General features: G+C 37.8%; 1 protein-coding gene across 2 annotated transcripts in view; it reads left to right on the top strand.

Moving 5' to 3' along the window:
* The window catches only part of KDM7A (lysine demethylase 7A), a 95934-nt gene that overhangs the window by 44176 nt on the left and 35002 nt on the right, over positions 1-16756 (top strand). For both annotated transcript variants that reach the window (XM_527907.8, XM_009454339.5), the window contains exons 4-9: positions 3782-3942; positions 5852-5993; positions 6612-6798; positions 8645-8807; positions 12913-13000; positions 14223-14329. In XM_527907.8, coding sequence (XP_527907.3) covers positions 3782-3942; positions 5852-5993; positions 6612-6798; positions 8645-8807; positions 12913-13000; positions 14223-14329 — 848 coding nt within the window. The remainder of the gene's footprint in view (positions 1-3781; positions 3943-5851; positions 5994-6611; positions 6799-8644; positions 8808-12912; positions 13001-14222; positions 14330-16756) is intronic.

The following is a 16756-nucleotide window of genomic DNA, read 5'->3' as shown; positions in this document are numbered from 1 at the left end:
GTCCTCAGCCAGCTTTTCACCTTTTTTCTTCCTTAACGAAATAGAAAATTATCAGTACATTCCAAGAAATAGCAGTAAGTAAGCATATTTTCATGGAACTTTTGTTATATCTATGTGCACACTGGGTCACCCTGTAAAAACATTTAAGTGTGGGCCACAGTCCAAAAAGTTTGAAATACACTAATCTGAGGGAGTTGTTCCCAGTACTTGGTTCCTTATGATATGCAGCTGCTACCTGTTTTGTTTCTTTTGCCTCACCTTCTCTTGTTTTCCCAACTCGGCTTTTTCTCCATTGCTTTTATATGCATCTCTGCCCTACATCCACCAGAAGCACACACAACCACTGCAGGGGTGGGCTTTTTGATTTTTAAAAAAATAATGGAATATATTTGAGTTGTCTGGCTCAAAGAGAGTGGAAAGCATTATAAAGCATTTAATCATGCTAATTTAGATCATTTCCTACTCACTGCCTGACATCTATTTCAAGTGATAATGCTTAATAGGCTTTTACACAAGATCATAGTCAGGCTTGTTAAAGAGGGGAAGCACAATTTAAATTTAAATCACAGTATCACATGCAGCTTATTATGGAATTATTTCAGATCCTGAAACGATAAAACCCCTGCTATTTCTCCTCAGTCTTTAGAATTCCTCTCTAGCCCCCTGCCCCTTAATCCTTACGCAGAAACATATAATGATAAGTATCTACCGTTGGCTCCCTCAGGTCTGTTGAGAGACAGAAAGAACACATATTTAAAATGTAGTGTTTCCACGTGATTTTTATGGTGTTAAATACCCTATTCGCAAATATTCTTTTTTATCAGTTTCCAAGTTGTAGGATAAATGTTTGCGTGTTTTCTTTTTTATTGGCTCATGCTTGATTGGTTTGGCACCTAGGCCCAAAGTTTTCAGTCTGCTTCTGGTGGTGGGCCTAGGAGAGGTTTGTGAGCTCCCTAAAATGGTATGTATAATTCAGAGTCAGTTGGGAGTGCCCATTTCTCAGGGAGAGGAGCTATAGCTTTCTTTTTTTTTCTAAATAGGTTTCTGACACAAAAATGTAGTGTTAAAAACACTGGCCTAATAATTTATGTGACTTTACTGCCAGTGACCACAAATGAGAATGGGTTATAGAGATGATCACAAATGTCCAAAATGTAATTACCATTAGTTCAGGGTCTTTGGGTTTTAATGCCACAAAGCTTTACATCATTTCAAACCATAGTAGAATAGCAGTAATTATTAAATTACACATGCTTGATATGATTAACACAGAGGTGTGTAAAATAAAGTGAATGAATTATCTTTCCCCTCCCCTATTTTAAGATTTAGTGTAAGTTTTTTGAGACCCTTTTCTACATAAAAACATTAAAGCATTTATGTATATGGATGTATGGATATACATAATATTCTTAAAATGGGGTTATGTTATGCATAGTGTTGTACAATTTGCCTTTTTTACTCTATTCTGTTTCATAGATATCCTTCCATATGTATGCATAGATTTGCCTCACTCCCTAAATGCTGTGAGGTATGTAGTAATCTATAGGTACCATAATTTGCTTAACTGTCCCCATATATGTTTAGTTTGTCTCCAGATTTTCCTCTTGCAAAAAATGTACCTATATTTTAAACACTTGTCATTATGTATGTTTGATCAAAAGGGGAAATAAAACACCAAACATGTGAGATCAGGGAATACAAGTGATTTAAAATTCTCCCTTAGACTGAAGTTGAAGGAATTATTTAATCCTCAGAGGTTGGGGGAAGGAGGGACAATTGTGGATGCTTACTGGGGAAACTAAGAGGTAATACAGAGCTCCAGTTCAGTAGATGAGTCAAATGAAGAAGAACAGATTATCTAGGAAAGGACTCTCAGTTTTCTTAGGCCTTAGGCTTGCCCTTGCCTTACTGAGAGGATGGGAAGATCAGAGCCCAGTAATTCAGAGAACCAGCATCTCCTGTCTTCTTGCTACCTAGGCAGCAGATGACATCAGATAGTTAAGATCTGATTGTGTAAGTGGAGACTATTGTGTTTTAACCTTTAAGGCAAGTGTCGCACTTAATTTTGAATGTGTAGCAGCTGTAGAGCAATTGGGAGATTAAAAACTGGAATGCCCCATTGGAAGAGATCTGGTGGGCAAAGGGACAAACTCCACTTATGTTAATGTAATGCCTGTAACGTGTTGATCATCAGAGAGGGCAACTGGAGATCCAACCATTCTTGGCTTAAAGTTACTACCTAGTATTAAGACTTACTAGGCCTGGCGCGGTGGCTCACGCCTGTAATCCCAGGACTTTGGGAGGCCGAGGTGGGTGGATCATGAGGTCGGGAGATCAAGACCATCCTGGCTAACACGGTGAAACCCTGTCTCTACTAAAAAAAAACAAAAACAAAAACAAAAAAATTAGCCAGGCTTGGTGGTGGGCGCCTGTATTCCCAGCTACTTGGGAGACTGAGGCAGGAGAATGGCCTAAACCCAGGAGGCGGAGCTTGCAGTGAGCTGAGATCACGCCACTGCACTCCAGCCTGGGCGACAGAGCGAGACTCTGTCTCAAAAAAAAAAAAAAAAAAAAAAAAAAAAGACTTATTAAATACTGGTTGTAACGGGTCATTTAAATCAGTAGTTGTCAATGGGAGCATTTTGGACACTTGTCTCAGTGGGTGGGGACCAGGGATGCTAGTCATCTTTCAATATGCAGAACAAGAATTAATTGTTCTATGTTCCATTAGACTTTAGATAGTTGTGTAGAATTTTATAGTCAGATAAAATCTGACTCGTTTTTGTTTTTTATTTTTTATTTATTTATTTTTGAGGTGGAGTTTTGCTCTTGTCACTCAGGCTGGAGTGCAATGGTGAGATCTCGGCTCACTGCAACCTCCGTCTCCCAGGTTCAAGCGATTCTCCTGCCTCAGCCTCCCAAGTAGCTGGGATTACAGATGCCCACCACCACACCCAGCTAATTTTTGTATTTTTAGTAGAGACGAGGTTTCACCATGTTGGTCAGGCTGGTCTCAAACTCCTGACCTCAGGTGATCCACTCACCTCAGCCTCCCAAAGTGCTGGGAATTACAGACATGAGCCACCGTGCCTGGCCTGACTAGTTTTTATTCTAATGCACACTCTACCTTTTGCTCTCCCAAATTTCTACGCATCCTGTATCAAGTGGCTTCTGGTGTTTCTACTTAACTTAAATCTAACCATTCATTACAACTAGTTGTAAGCATCCTATTATTTTATGATGTCTTCTAGTGTAGTTTACATACTAAAATACAGGTTGAGTATCCCTTATCCAAAATGCTAAGGAACAGAAGTGTTTCAGAAATGATTTCAGATTTTTTTTTTCTTTTGGAATATTTGCATTATACTTAGCAGCTGAGCATCCCTAATTGGAAAATCTGAAATGCTCCAGTGAGCTCTTCAATTCTCAAAACATTTTGGATTTTGGAGCATTTTAGAGTTTGTATTTTTGGATTAGGGATACTCAACTTGTACATATTTTACTATAAACTAGGTTGGTTTTTTCTTTTTGCATTTAGACCAGTTTATATATATTTCTAATTATATGTATTGAATTGTGTATATTACATTATCTATAAATTTTAGTTTAGGATAGCAAAAGGAGATTTACAAAACATTTGTCATTAAAAGAATGAGAAATGATAGGTTAAGAACCACTGATATAGATAATCCAGTATATGAATTAACCCATCACTACCGTATTTTTTTTAAACTGACCTTACCAATAAAAATGACATTTTTATTCTTATGTTTTTCCTTAGTGCCGATGAAATAATTATAAAGATGCATGGCAGCCAGCTGACACAAAGATATCTGGAGAAACATGGATTTGATGTCCCTATTATGGTCCCAAAATTAGATGATCTAGGACTCAGGCTCCCTTCACCTACATTTTCTGTGATGGATGTGGAACGTTATGTAGGTACGAACTTTATTTCTTTAAGTACCTGGGAAAACATGGTAAAAGTAAAAATGATAGTCCTGGTAATATTAACGGTTAAATGAAGAAATGTCAATTTAGTTTTCTGCTCAGAAAAGTGAGGCTCAGTATCATCTATATTGAAAACTAGTTTTTCTCAGCAGACCTACAACTGTCAGAAAAACAGAATGACAATTTACTTGTTCTTATTTACTCAGCTTCATCCTGCTGCTTTCTTTTGTGCCATTAAGTTCTCTGATACTTGCTTAGGGAAAATCATTACTGAGGGATAGATATAGATACCAGGAAGAAGATATTGGAAAGTTGGATTGGTTGTAGGCATCTGTAGAATACAGGTGCAAAATTCCCAGATCCCAGTACACCAGCTGCACAGTTAGTCCTCTGGAGTCTGCTTTGTGACCTGCTGCTGCTTAGAGGAAAGGTGGTAAAAAGAGCAGATCATTTTCAAATCTGTTTTTATAATAATGACTTGGTGAATATTGCCATTTAATGATGTCTGGACTTAATTTTTGATTTTGAAAATTCCCCAAAGAAACAGAAAGACATGAGAAATAAGGGGGATCCCCTATACCCCTTGCCATGTTGTTGACATTTTCAGTCATTTCATTAATTCTCATGATATTTACAGATAAAGCTGACTATATGTAGATGTCATTTCTTGTCAGCAGTAGATAGAGAATATTTCAGATTAGATTCCAAATCTATTTTGACTCAAAATTGTATATTTACTACATTATCTCCTCAGCATGGAATATCTGAGAACTTGTCCCTTTATCGAGCCATTGGTTGACAATTCTCATTGATTATTGTTTCACTGAGGAAATCTAACTAAATATTGTAACTTCACATTCAGCTAAATTTGAATATTTGACAAGTGAGAGGATGGGGCTAAGGATTAACCTGAACCTATTTGCGTAGATAGCATCTGCAAAACAAATAGCTAGTGTAATACATGTGCAGGAAAAAAATGCTCAAACTGCTTGATAGCTAACTTTTTGGTACTGCAGAGCACTTCAGTTAAATACTATGAGCAGAACCATGTTGCCTCCTGATGATAAAGAAGTCTATAAGGCAAGACTTTCTTAACCTATATGAAGTTGCATTAAAGTAAGAAAATGGCATTTATTTGTTTTCTATTTCAGATTGGTTAAGTATTGCCATATTTTGAATTCTACCTTATCCCATAGTCCATTGTCAAACTAATTATGCTTCCTAGTGTAGCAGTGCAGTGGTCTGTAAACATCACTTCATGGGTTTATACGAAAACTGTAAATTAATCACAATTTGGAACTCAGGCCTTCGGACACTGGTACTAATGTGAACTGATTTTTGCTTCCCAATCACTAAGTTTTTCTTGAAGGAGAATATTAGAAGACAGTATCAGGAGGGCAGAAATTATCCTGGTCAACTTGCATGCTAATTCCCCAATGAGTGATGTGTTTTTTTTTGAAATGATAGCCTTAGAATATTTTAGGTGTTACAAAAGTGAAAGGGAAAAGTCAATCTCCTCATTTTATGCCTGAGAAAACTGAAATCCAGACAGTGTTGCACAATTTCTACATGCCAATATAATGTATTTTTTTGTCATTATGAGCTGTACACCAAGATATCATTAGTATATAGAAAGCTTTGTAAGCCATATACACTTTTATGTTCAGTGTAAATTGTGCAGCTCTGTCTTACTGCTTTCCTTTGCCTCTGAAAAATGTCCCTTTTTTCCTGAAAGGTCCAGTTGAACTTGAGAAATTAAGAGTATAGGGAAAATATTTGTCTAGACTACATAGTTTTATAGTTGGTTTAATTATCATACCAAGTTAAAATATTTTTTGATTAGAGCATCTGCTGATGTAACTCTTAAGTCCAATAATAGGACTGTAATTTTTCTCTGCAGGTGGTGACAAAGTGATAGATGTCATTGATGTGGCAAGGCAAGCAGACAGCAAAATGACACTTCACAATTATGTTAAATACTTCATGAATCCTAACAGACCAAAAGTGTTAAATGTGATCAGCCTTGAATTTTCAGATACAAAGTGAGTAGTTCTGGGTATTTTGGTTTAGCATTCTGAGTGTTAGCTAAATGTAGTGTAATGATGTATTTATTTTAGGAAGAAACATAGTTGTGACTTCTAAAGTTGTCCAGTGGTAGCAATGTTATAAATTTTGCATTGGGGCACTCAGAGATACTTAGAAATAAGATGTATTTTAAACTTTTGGCTGGGCACAGTGGCTTATGCCTTAATCCCAGCATTTTGGGAGGCCAAGGCGAGTGGATCGCATGAGGCCAGGAGTTCAAAACCAGCCTGGCCAACATGGCGTAACCCCCTCTCTACTAAAAATACAAAAATCAGCTGGGCGTGGTGGCACATGCCTGTAATCCCAGCTACTCAGAGAGGCTGAGGCACGAGATCTCTCGAACCCGGCAGGATGGAGTTTGCAGTGAGCCAGGATCGCGCCACTGCACTCCAGCCTAGGCGACAGAGCAAGGCTCTGTCTCAAAAACAAACAAACATGTGTTTTAAACTTTTAAGTGTTGTTGTTAACCTTAAGTTCCATTTAATTATTTGGTTTGGGAATAGATGAGAAAAACAATTTTTAAGAATTTTTAATTTGCATGATGTGGGTGTGTGTGTATGTTTGTTTTTTGAAAGGATGTCTGAATTGGTGGAGGTCCCTGATATAGCCAAAAAACTTTCCTGGGTGGAAAATTATTGGCCAGATGATTCAGTCTTTCCCAAGCCATTTGTTCAGAAATATTGCTTAATGGGAGTTCAAGACAGCTATACAGATTTCCACATTGACTTCGGTGGAACTTCAGTCTGGTACCATGTCCTCTGGGTAAGATTGGGGTATTTTTTGTTCTCTCACTGACAAAAACATATAGCCCTAGTTTTTCAGTGGTGTATTCATTTCTTGTAAATGTTACTTGTAAAGGGGGAAGTTTTTTTGTGTTTTTTTTTTACTTTTTAACCAGGAACTGTCACTTTGCCTTTAAACGTTACGATTTTTTTTTAATCTCAAATAATGGAAGAGCCATGACTTTTATTAGATTTACTTTCTGCCCTCATCTTTTAAGTTGGTTTCTTTTAGGCTTTTGTCTCTTCTTGATTTTTTTCCCCCTAGTTAATTATCCTTTAATCCCTGAATTAAATATCTGTGAAGGAGCAAAATTACAGGAATAATTGCTTCTGGCCTTAATGTTGGGCAAGGATAGCTTGCTGGATAAGTCAGGAATGCCTATAAAAATACCAGTTCTTGGCTGGATGTAATGGCTTACACCTATAATCCCAGCGCTTTGAGAGGAGGCCAAGCTGGGAAAATTATTTGAGCCCAGGAGTTCAAGACCAGCCTGAGCAACATAGTGAGACCCTGTCTCTAAAAATAAAAATAAAAACATTAGCCAGGCGTGGTGGCTCATTCCTGTAGTCACAGCTACTCAAGAGGCTCAGGCAGGAGGATCACTTGAGCCCAGGAAGTTGAGGCTACAGTGTGCTGTGATTGCACCACTGCATTCCAGCCTGGGCAACAGAGCGAGATCCTGTCTCTAAAAATAAAAATAAAAAAAGTAGCCAGGCATGGTGGCTCATGCTTGTAGTCACAGCTACTCAAGAGGCTGAGGCAGGAAGATCACTTGAGCCCAGGAAGTTGAGGCTGCAGTGTGCCGTGATCACTCCACTGCACTCCAGCCTGGGCAACAGAGCAAGACCCTGTCTCTAAAAGTAAAAATTAAAAAATTAGCCAGGTGTGGTGGCTCATGCCTGTAGTCACAGCTACTCAAGAGGCTGAGGCAGGAGGATCACTTGAGCCCAGGAAGTTGAGGGCGCAGTGTGCTGTGATTGCACCATTGCACTCCAGCCTGGGCAACAGAGCGAGACCCTATCTCAAAAAAACAAAACAAAAAACCAATTATTTGCAATTTATATTCACCTTGCTTTATCTAGAGCTGCATTGTTCAAAACAGTTGCCACTAGCCATGTGTGACTAAATTTAAATAATTAAAATGGAATGTAATTAAAAATTCAGTTCCTCGTTTATACTAGGCACATTTCAAGTGCTCAGTAGCCACATGTGGCTAATGGCTACTGTGTTGGTTAGCACAGATACAAAAAATTTCCATCAGCACAGAAAGTTGTATTGGAGAGTACTGATGTAGAAACTCAGTCTTCATCTATATCAAATGCTTGTGCCTCAGCAATGTTCTGGGCTATATTTGTTGCTGGGTCCTTGGGTTCCTGTTTTTTTTCTTCATGAAGTAGCAAAGAATTAGTTTATTAAAGGAAGCTTATTTATAGGTTTTTAAAAATAATTACGCTGTGGATCTTAGTAGAAAGGGCAAAGCTTGCAGAGATGACTGTGGGCCTGTCAACACATATTTACTTCTCTATTTGACAATGAGAGGAGGTCAGTGGGATGTTTGTGCTTCTCTGCCCTCCTGTCTTGCAGCTATTTCTTCAACACTACTTTATTGACTCCTTGTCAGTTGAGGAGGGGGAGCTTTAAACATGAAAACGTTTACTAAGGGCAATAGCTACTGATCAGGTGTGTGAAATATGTCTTTTGAACCTAAAAGAATCTGATAATTATCCAGTTTAATTTGTATCATTGTATTGAGAAATTGCATCAATGTAGGCTATCGTAAGTATGGCTTTTGCTTTTTCAAAAATAGTATGATACTTCCTTTTAGGGTGAGAAGATTTTTTATTTAATAAAGCCAACAGATGAAAATTTGGCACGTTATGAATCTTGGAGTTCATCTGTGACCCAGAGTGAGGTGTTCTTTGGAGATAAGGTGGATAAATGCTACAAATGTGTGGTAAAGCAGGGACATACCTTATTTGTTCCTACAGGTAAGGTTTTCATCCCATCCCCTACTCAACATGATTGATACTCAGTCACATGGAGTTGGCTTTTAACAAGAACCTCTGGCTTTAACATGTTTGGAAAGTAGTTTTTATGACATTTGTTAAGAAATAATTCTGATCTTGGACTTTTATGTTTTGTTCCTTAGAGGGTTTCTCTTCTAGTTAGGACTTCTTTTGGCCTTGTATTTATATCATTTGCCTTCATTTTTATTTTTATTGAGAAAAAATTCACATACCACAATATTCACCCTTTTAAAGTGTACAGCTCAGTGGTTTTTAGTAGATTAATAAAGTTGGGCAAATATCACCACTATCTAATTCCAGAACATTTTCATTGTCTCAAAAAGAAACCTCATACTCTTTAGCAGTCACTTCCCATTCCCGCCTCCACTGAGCCCCTGGCAACCATGAATGTACTTTCTGTCTCTGTGGATTTGCCTCTTTGGATACTTTATGTTGATGAAATCGTACAATATGTGGGCTTTTGCGTCTAGCTTCTTTCACTCAGCATATTATTTTCTTTCTTTCTTTTTTTTTTTTTTTTTTTTGAGACAGAGTCTTGCTCTGTTGCTCAGGCTGGAGTGCAGTGGCATGATGTCGGCTCACTGCAAGCTCCCCATCCCGGGTTCGTGCCATTCTCTTGCCTCAGCCTTCCAAGTAGCTGGGACTACAGGCGCCCGCCACCATGCCTGGCTAATTTTTTGTATTTTTAGTAGAGACGGGGTGTCACGTGTTAGCCAGGATGGTCTCAATCTCCTGACCTCGTGATCCGCCCACCAAAGTACTGGGATTACAGGCGTGAGCCTCCACGCCCGGCCGGCATACTATTTTCTAGGCTTATCCATGTTGTAGCATGTATCATTACTTCATCTTTTCATGGCCCAGTAATGTTCCATTGTGGGATATACAGGTTGAGCATCCCTAATGCAAAAGTCCAAAATCTGAAATGCTCCAAAATTGAAAGCTTTTGAGCATCTGCATGACCCTCAAAAGGAAATGCTTACTGAGGCATTTTGGATTTTGGATTTTCAGATTAGGGATGCTCAGCTGGTAAGTATGTAATGCAAATATTCCAAGATCCAAAAAAAATGTGAAATCTGAGTACTTCTGGTTCCAAGCATTTTGGATAAGGGGTACTCAGCTTTACCGTATTTTGTTTATCCATTCACCAGTTGGTGGACATTGGGTTGTTTCCACATTTTGACTATTTGAATGGTGCTGCTTCGAACATTTGTATACAGTTTTTTATGTGGAGGTATGTTTTCATTGCTTTTGGGTAAATACAGCTTGTAGTAGAATTGCTGCATTACATGGTTTAACTACGTTTAACTTCTTGAGGAATTGCTGACCCGTTCTCCAAATGGCTGCACCATTTTACGTTACCACCAGCAGTGTATTTGGGTTCCAGTTTCTCCACACCCTCACCAGTGCTGTAATTGCCTTCTATTCTATTCTAGTGGGTGTGATGTGTCATGATTTGGATTTGCATTTCCTTAATGAGTAATGATGCTGAGCATTTTTCTTGTTGGGCATTTGCATATTTTCTTTGGAGAAATGTCTATATTCAAACCCTTTGCTCATTTTAACATTGGGTTGTCCTTTTTAATTGTTGAGTTTGTAAGCATTCTTTATTCTGTGTACTAGACCCATATCAGTATGTATGATTTGCAAATAATTTACTCCCATTTTGTGGGTTATCTGCTCACTTTCTTGATAATATCCTTTGATGCACAAAAGTTTTTAATTTTGATAGTCTTAACTATGGTCAGCTCTCCATTGCTGTTAAAAACCAAGCCTGTAAGAATCTGGGCTGCTGTCCCAGGACAGTTAGGACAGCATAGGGTGTGTCTTGAGAGACCCTCAAAGAAAGGACTGAGTATCAGCCTTAGCTGTAGCCTCAAGTATAGGTATCAGGCCTCTCATTTTGAGATGTAAATGAATGTAGAGTATAGACTGTCCAGACCAGTGGTTTCGAGAACTGTGTGCTGGTTTTGGTGACCCTAATGACTGTAAAGTTCACAGGGATCTGTCCCTGCAGGTCCTGCTGAAAGCCTTGCCTCTGGTGTGTATAATAACAAATGTATGTTGAATAAATGAAGACATGCCTTAGAACTACCAGAATATTTGCCTAGATTAGTAACAGTATTTTCATTGTGAATGGGCTCATTCACATTGTGAATGCCCCTCCCTTAAATCTTCCTACTTCTTGCTTTTATATTAGGTATTTCTAATATAATCATAAATTGACATTTATGATTCTTCAAATCATAAATTGACATTCATAGAATAATTTTTTAAATTGATTTAATGTCCTAACTAGAATATAAAGAAGAAATAAAAAGGTAATTTATAATGAAATGCTATTTCAGTATGTGCCTGTCTAGGCACAGCAGCATTAGAGAACAGAATGAAATAGTAATTGCATAAGGAAGGAAATCAATCTAGGTGTGTGTCAGTGGCAACACAAATTCTATCAGTAGCACTGGTGTAGGTACTGATACTTCCTGGAATATCAGAATCACGTGGAGGGCTGGTTACAACACAGATTGCTGGACCTCATGGCCAAGGTTCGGATTCTGTGGATCTGGAGTGGGCCTGAGAATGTGCATTTCTAACAAGTTATTGGCTGATTCAGGTGCTGCTGGTATGGGGACCATATTTGGAGAAACACTGCTATAGGCAATGTAATTCTTTTCCCAAGGTAATTAGTAACTGATAAGCTTCCAAACTACAGTACAGTTTTTGTATTTCAGGAAATTGTGCCAAAACCATGAAAATATACTGTGTGTGGGTGTCTGTATATACAGATATATGTAATAATATATAATAATGGAGTTCTAATTTCTAGGCTCAGATAGTTAATAGGACAGGCTTTGTACCTATATGAATGCGCAGGAAAATTTGACAGTCCCGAGTGATGCAGGACAATTTCATTTTGTATGGAACTGTCTCACATATTGTACTCCTGGCTCCCACTCACAAAATGCCAGTAGTGCTCCCAGATCATTGTGACAATTAGAAAAGCCCTAAACGTTCCAAAACATCCTGAACAGGCAGTACTGCCGCTATTGAGAACCACTGATGTGTAGGATTTGGAGTTGGCACAGACTGCTAATTTGTGGTTTCAAGGTCAAGCTCAAGGCTTTGTGCCTTTGAGCACAGCAATGGGCACACTTGAAAGTGAGTCCTTTGAGGGTTTTTTGTTTTGTGTTACAGTTCAGTGAGGGGTCAAAAGATGAAAAATACAAAGAAAACGGGATTTGTGTATTTTAAAAGCTAATTTGCATACAAATATGTGTTTGTATTTATTTCTGGTGAAGTCTTTTAAGTCTGCCAACATTTTTTTCAAAAGTTAGACGTCATGTCTTAGAAATGGTTTTCACTTTGTAAGCATTTGTATGGGGATACAAAATATCATTTTTTGGCAACACCTATATTTGTAGGACCATAACCCTTCATAATTAAATGTGAGTAATCTACCTTTTCCTTCTACAGAGTCAGGTCTCAGGTTGACTCCTCTGATCCTCCTCTGCTTAGTCCTTTCGGGGCACTGATTTCAGGATGACACCAGGGCGATGGAGTGTCCCATCAATCCCAGTGTGTTCTCTAATGGAAAATGTGCTTTTCTAATTCAAACCAGATTTGGCTGGTCTCAAAGAGTAAAATCTTTAATATAAAGTTGGGTTGTGTTTTTAAGCTAAAAAACAAAAACAGGCTGGGCACAGTGGCTCACGCCTTAATTTCAGCACTTTGGGAGGCCAATGTGAGGGAATGACTTTGAGGCCAGGAGTTTGAGATCAGCCTGGGCAACAAAGTGAGACCCCATCTCTATTTTTAAAAAGAAAAAAACAAATACAGTAACAACTACAAAAACCGTCACCTTATTTCTCAAACTCAGCATAGAGCCTACCATATAATAGGCATTTAATAAATAATTAAATCTATAGATTGTAATAAACATTAACTTCTCTAGCACTGAAATATGAAGTAAACTGATATTGATATTTTGAGTTACTTCACAGGTAGATATCCTATTTGTTTAGTTTACATATTGAAAAATGACTGCTTTATGTATTTTCAACCATTTTAGGGTGGATCCATGCTGTGCTCACTTCTCAGGACTGTATGGCTTTTGGGGGGAACTTCCTGCACAACCTTAACATTGGCATGCAGCTCAGGTTTGTGTCATCAGTATTTAAATGACCTTTTGTCCTTTTTAAAAATAGGATACTTTTTTTTTTAACTTAAAAAAAATCAATAGCTTATTTTATTTGAGATTCCATGGAAATAGTCCCTGAGATATTATTAGGGATAGAAGCTTTTAACAAAAGTAGTATTTTAAAATTTTGCCAGGAGGATAATTTGCATTTCAAATCTAAAACAACAACAACAAAAGGGAACTTATTCAGATAATATTCCAAATTTCAAAATTTTGTGAAAATGTATGTGTTCTCCTTTGGCTATTTTTGCAGTGAGGGAGATGAACAAAATCTAGTCAGACTCAGATGTGACATATGGTGCTAGAAAAAAGCAACCGTAAGTCAGGACTGCTATCAAAACACCTGCTTTAATTTTGCTGCAGGTAAAGGATTAATAGCTGTTTCTCCTCTATATGAGAATTTGACCTTTGCATAACTCTCTTCTCCTAGTAGTCTAATGAGTGTTGACTTTTACTAGGTAACATTGCTTATGGTAAAAATGATTCCTGATTGATAAACTGCCTCAGGACTGGGAGAACTAGAAATACCTAGTAAGAAGCCATATCTCTGGACTTGCCTGAATGTGGTAACTCTTGTAACTTGGCACACTCATAGAGATCCCTAGAAGCTATGCATCTGTGTGTGGCGTTATTAGAGGAGATAGTGGCTTTTACAGGGCATAAGGCTTTAAGCAGCCTTAAACAGCTCCCACACCTACCAAGTGTGGATCTTGTCTTTTTGTACCTGAGCTGTCCCTGAGGGAGGGATGGCTCCTGTTTAATTCTTGCCAAGTGTGGTCTTGAGCTGGAATGCCTAGTGGAGCCTAAATAAAACTTTTTTGGGTGGGTATTGCACTGTTGTCTAACACATAGAGGTGTTTTCTGAAACACACAGTTTTATTTATTGTAGTAGAACCCTCGTAAAAATGTCTTTTGTTAAAACCAGGATACAAATCCCAAGGTGTGATCCTGATCTTCTGTGAAGTCCAATACAATTCTTAAGTATACCATCAAATTCCTTAAAGTCAGAACCTGGATAAGATCACAATTCAGTCTTGTCCAAATGTGATGTTGCTAAGAAATGTAAAATACTTTATTGGTCTTACATATCATGACCTGGTTATTTTATTTTCCAGTTGGTTACTTTCATCTAACTTTGAAATTCTAATATTAATATTAAAAATTTCTTCAAACTCATTTAGGTGTTATGAGATGGAGAAAAGGCTAAAAACACCAGATCTTTTCAAATTCCCTTTCTTTGAAGCCATATGTTGGTTTGTAGCCAAAAACTTGCTGGAAACCCTGAAAGGTAATTAATAATTTGCATGTTTTTATATGATATGATGCATATTGTTTGTAAATTCACTCATAGCCACCTGACAGAAAGAGTCCCTTTTCTAGTAGTGTATGGATGTCACTCCTATTTTGTTTTTTAAATAAGTGGTTTTCCCCCATCCAGCAACCTTTTTAGCAAGTTAGAGTCTTTAGTCCATAACCTGACAATCCATGTTCTTAAAAATTTGTTATGAAAGACCTGGATCAGAACAACGTAGGTAATATTAGAAATGTTCATTCCATCTAGTGCTCTAGAAGCCTGCATACATCATCAAGCACGTAACAGTGCCTGACTCTCAAAAATGCAGTTTATGTCAAGAGACTGTTACCTATTATATGTTCCCAAAATTTGCTTTTAAAAAAGCAAACTAGGCTGGGCACAGTGGTTCACGCCACTGATCCCAGCACTTTGGGAGGCCGAGGCAGGCAGATCACCTGAGGTCAGGAGTTCAAGACCAACCTGGCCAACATGGTGAAATCCTGTCTCTACTAAAAAAAAAAAATACAAAAATTAGCCGGGCATCGTGGTGCATGCCTATAATCCCAGCTACTTGGGAGGCTGAGGCAGGAAGAATCGCTTGAACCCGGCGGGAGGCAGAGGTTGCATTGAGCCGAGATCATGCAATGGCGACAGAGCAAAACTCCATCTCCAAAAAAAAAAAAAAAAAAAAAAGTCAGGTTATGATTCTGTAGTTGAAGGAAAAAAACCTTTTTTGAACTTGTCTTTATAGTTGAACCCAAAAGCTACTTTATAAAAGGTGGAATTTCAGACTTTGATGTTTTAATCTTTTGGTTTAATTATCTTTGAGCACTCAAGTTGGAGACTGATGTCACTTGCTTCTATTTTCTGCTTTTCATCCTCTTGTGCTAGTGAGAATAGTTTGTCTGCTTTTTGTGTTGTCTAACTTTTCTAGTCAGTTTGTAAATAGTGCTACTATTATAATTGACAACTCTCAGAATAGACATAAACAGATTAAACAGTAAAGTTTATTAATGGAAAAAGCTTCTTTTTCCATTTTAAAGTTAAACAAGAAGAAAAGGTAAAATGAAAAGAAATAACCAAAAATTTACTTCCCAAGATAGGATGTACAGAACTAAAATGATAAAACTCATATAACAATGGTACCCTAAACCACCCACCTCACAGCATAGTGCAGAGATGTCCTGGCAGTGCTTCTGGTGTGTGGGATGGGGGTAGAATCCCATGCATGAGAAGGAGACAGGTCCTTTCTTTACAAGACCAGTCTTTGCTCCAGAAATGAATCCTTATCATGAATCCCTGACACGTTCAGTGTTTTCAGTTATTTTTCTTGGCTGTGGGAATGTCACAATGGACTGTAGAGTGTCATACATAGTTTTCAGTAAAATACTGGACAATAGAGTTTATAGTCTCCCATTTAAGTACAAGCCTAGACAGACAGGAACACTTATATACTTATAAAAACACAAATTTCCTTGTTTTGTGGAAATAAATCCCAACTATTGAACCTTCTGGTTAAGAGATTGACAACTCTATACTTGGTTCAGGATACTTTCTCCCCTCTTTTCTCTCTTCCTGTCCCAAGACTCCAAGTTCCTGTCTTATGGTTAGCTAGGAGAAACTATCCACGAACACACACACACACACACACACACACACACACGCACGCCTCTACCCTTGGGGTGATGCACAATGGTTTTTTTTTTTCTACTAATGTCTAAGAGAAGCTCATTCTTTAACTTCTTAAAACAAATTAAGAGCTTTACCTGAAAGACAGAATCTTGCCATTGCTCGTGAAGCCACAGGAGCAATTTGCTTAGTCTTAGAACTATTTAGTCTTTGTGTTAGGCCATCAAAAGTTCAGAAACATGGAGGTCTGATTGAAAGTATGACTATACGTTAAAGACTTTTTAAAAAAGGATTATTAGAAAAGGGTATTTGTAGGTTGTTTTAAGATGTTTCATTTTATTAGCCAGATCAGTGTAGAATACCTGGCAATCATAGTGATTCAATCCAGTCTCATCAAGGCAAAAGCCAAATGATCATTATAGCAATTGCCATCATTTTAAGCATTCATCCTGGAAACAGGAATAGTGGTCTTGTGACCCCAAAGTATGTCGTTCTTTTATCCGTAACCTTTTTACTTTACATTGTGGCCTATTGTTTGCCAGCTCTCAGACTGTTCTAAGGCTTATATGGTGGGTTAAATGAGGTTGAATCACCTGAAACTCTTTACTGTGTTTCATGTCAGTGATAGTAAAACAGTGAACCAGTTTGGATTTGTGTAAGGAAATTAGCCACTGTGCAGAAGCGAAATCCTTTGTTTCAACTTAGCTGAATTTTGGACCACATCTAATATATTTTGTTTGTTTTAGATTATCACAATTTGATTAAAAAACTCAAAGAAGACATTTTTGTTTA

This window comes from Pan troglodytes, chromosome 6 (genome assembly GCF_028858775.2).
Source record: "Pan troglodytes isolate AG18354 chromosome 6, NHGRI_mPanTro3-v2.0_pri, whole genome shotgun sequence".
Taxonomy (NCBI): domain Eukaryota; kingdom Metazoa; phylum Chordata; class Mammalia; order Primates; family Hominidae; genus Pan; species Pan troglodytes.
Note: the sequence above shows the minus strand (reverse complement) of the source record. Positions and strands in the feature narration are given on the sequence as shown.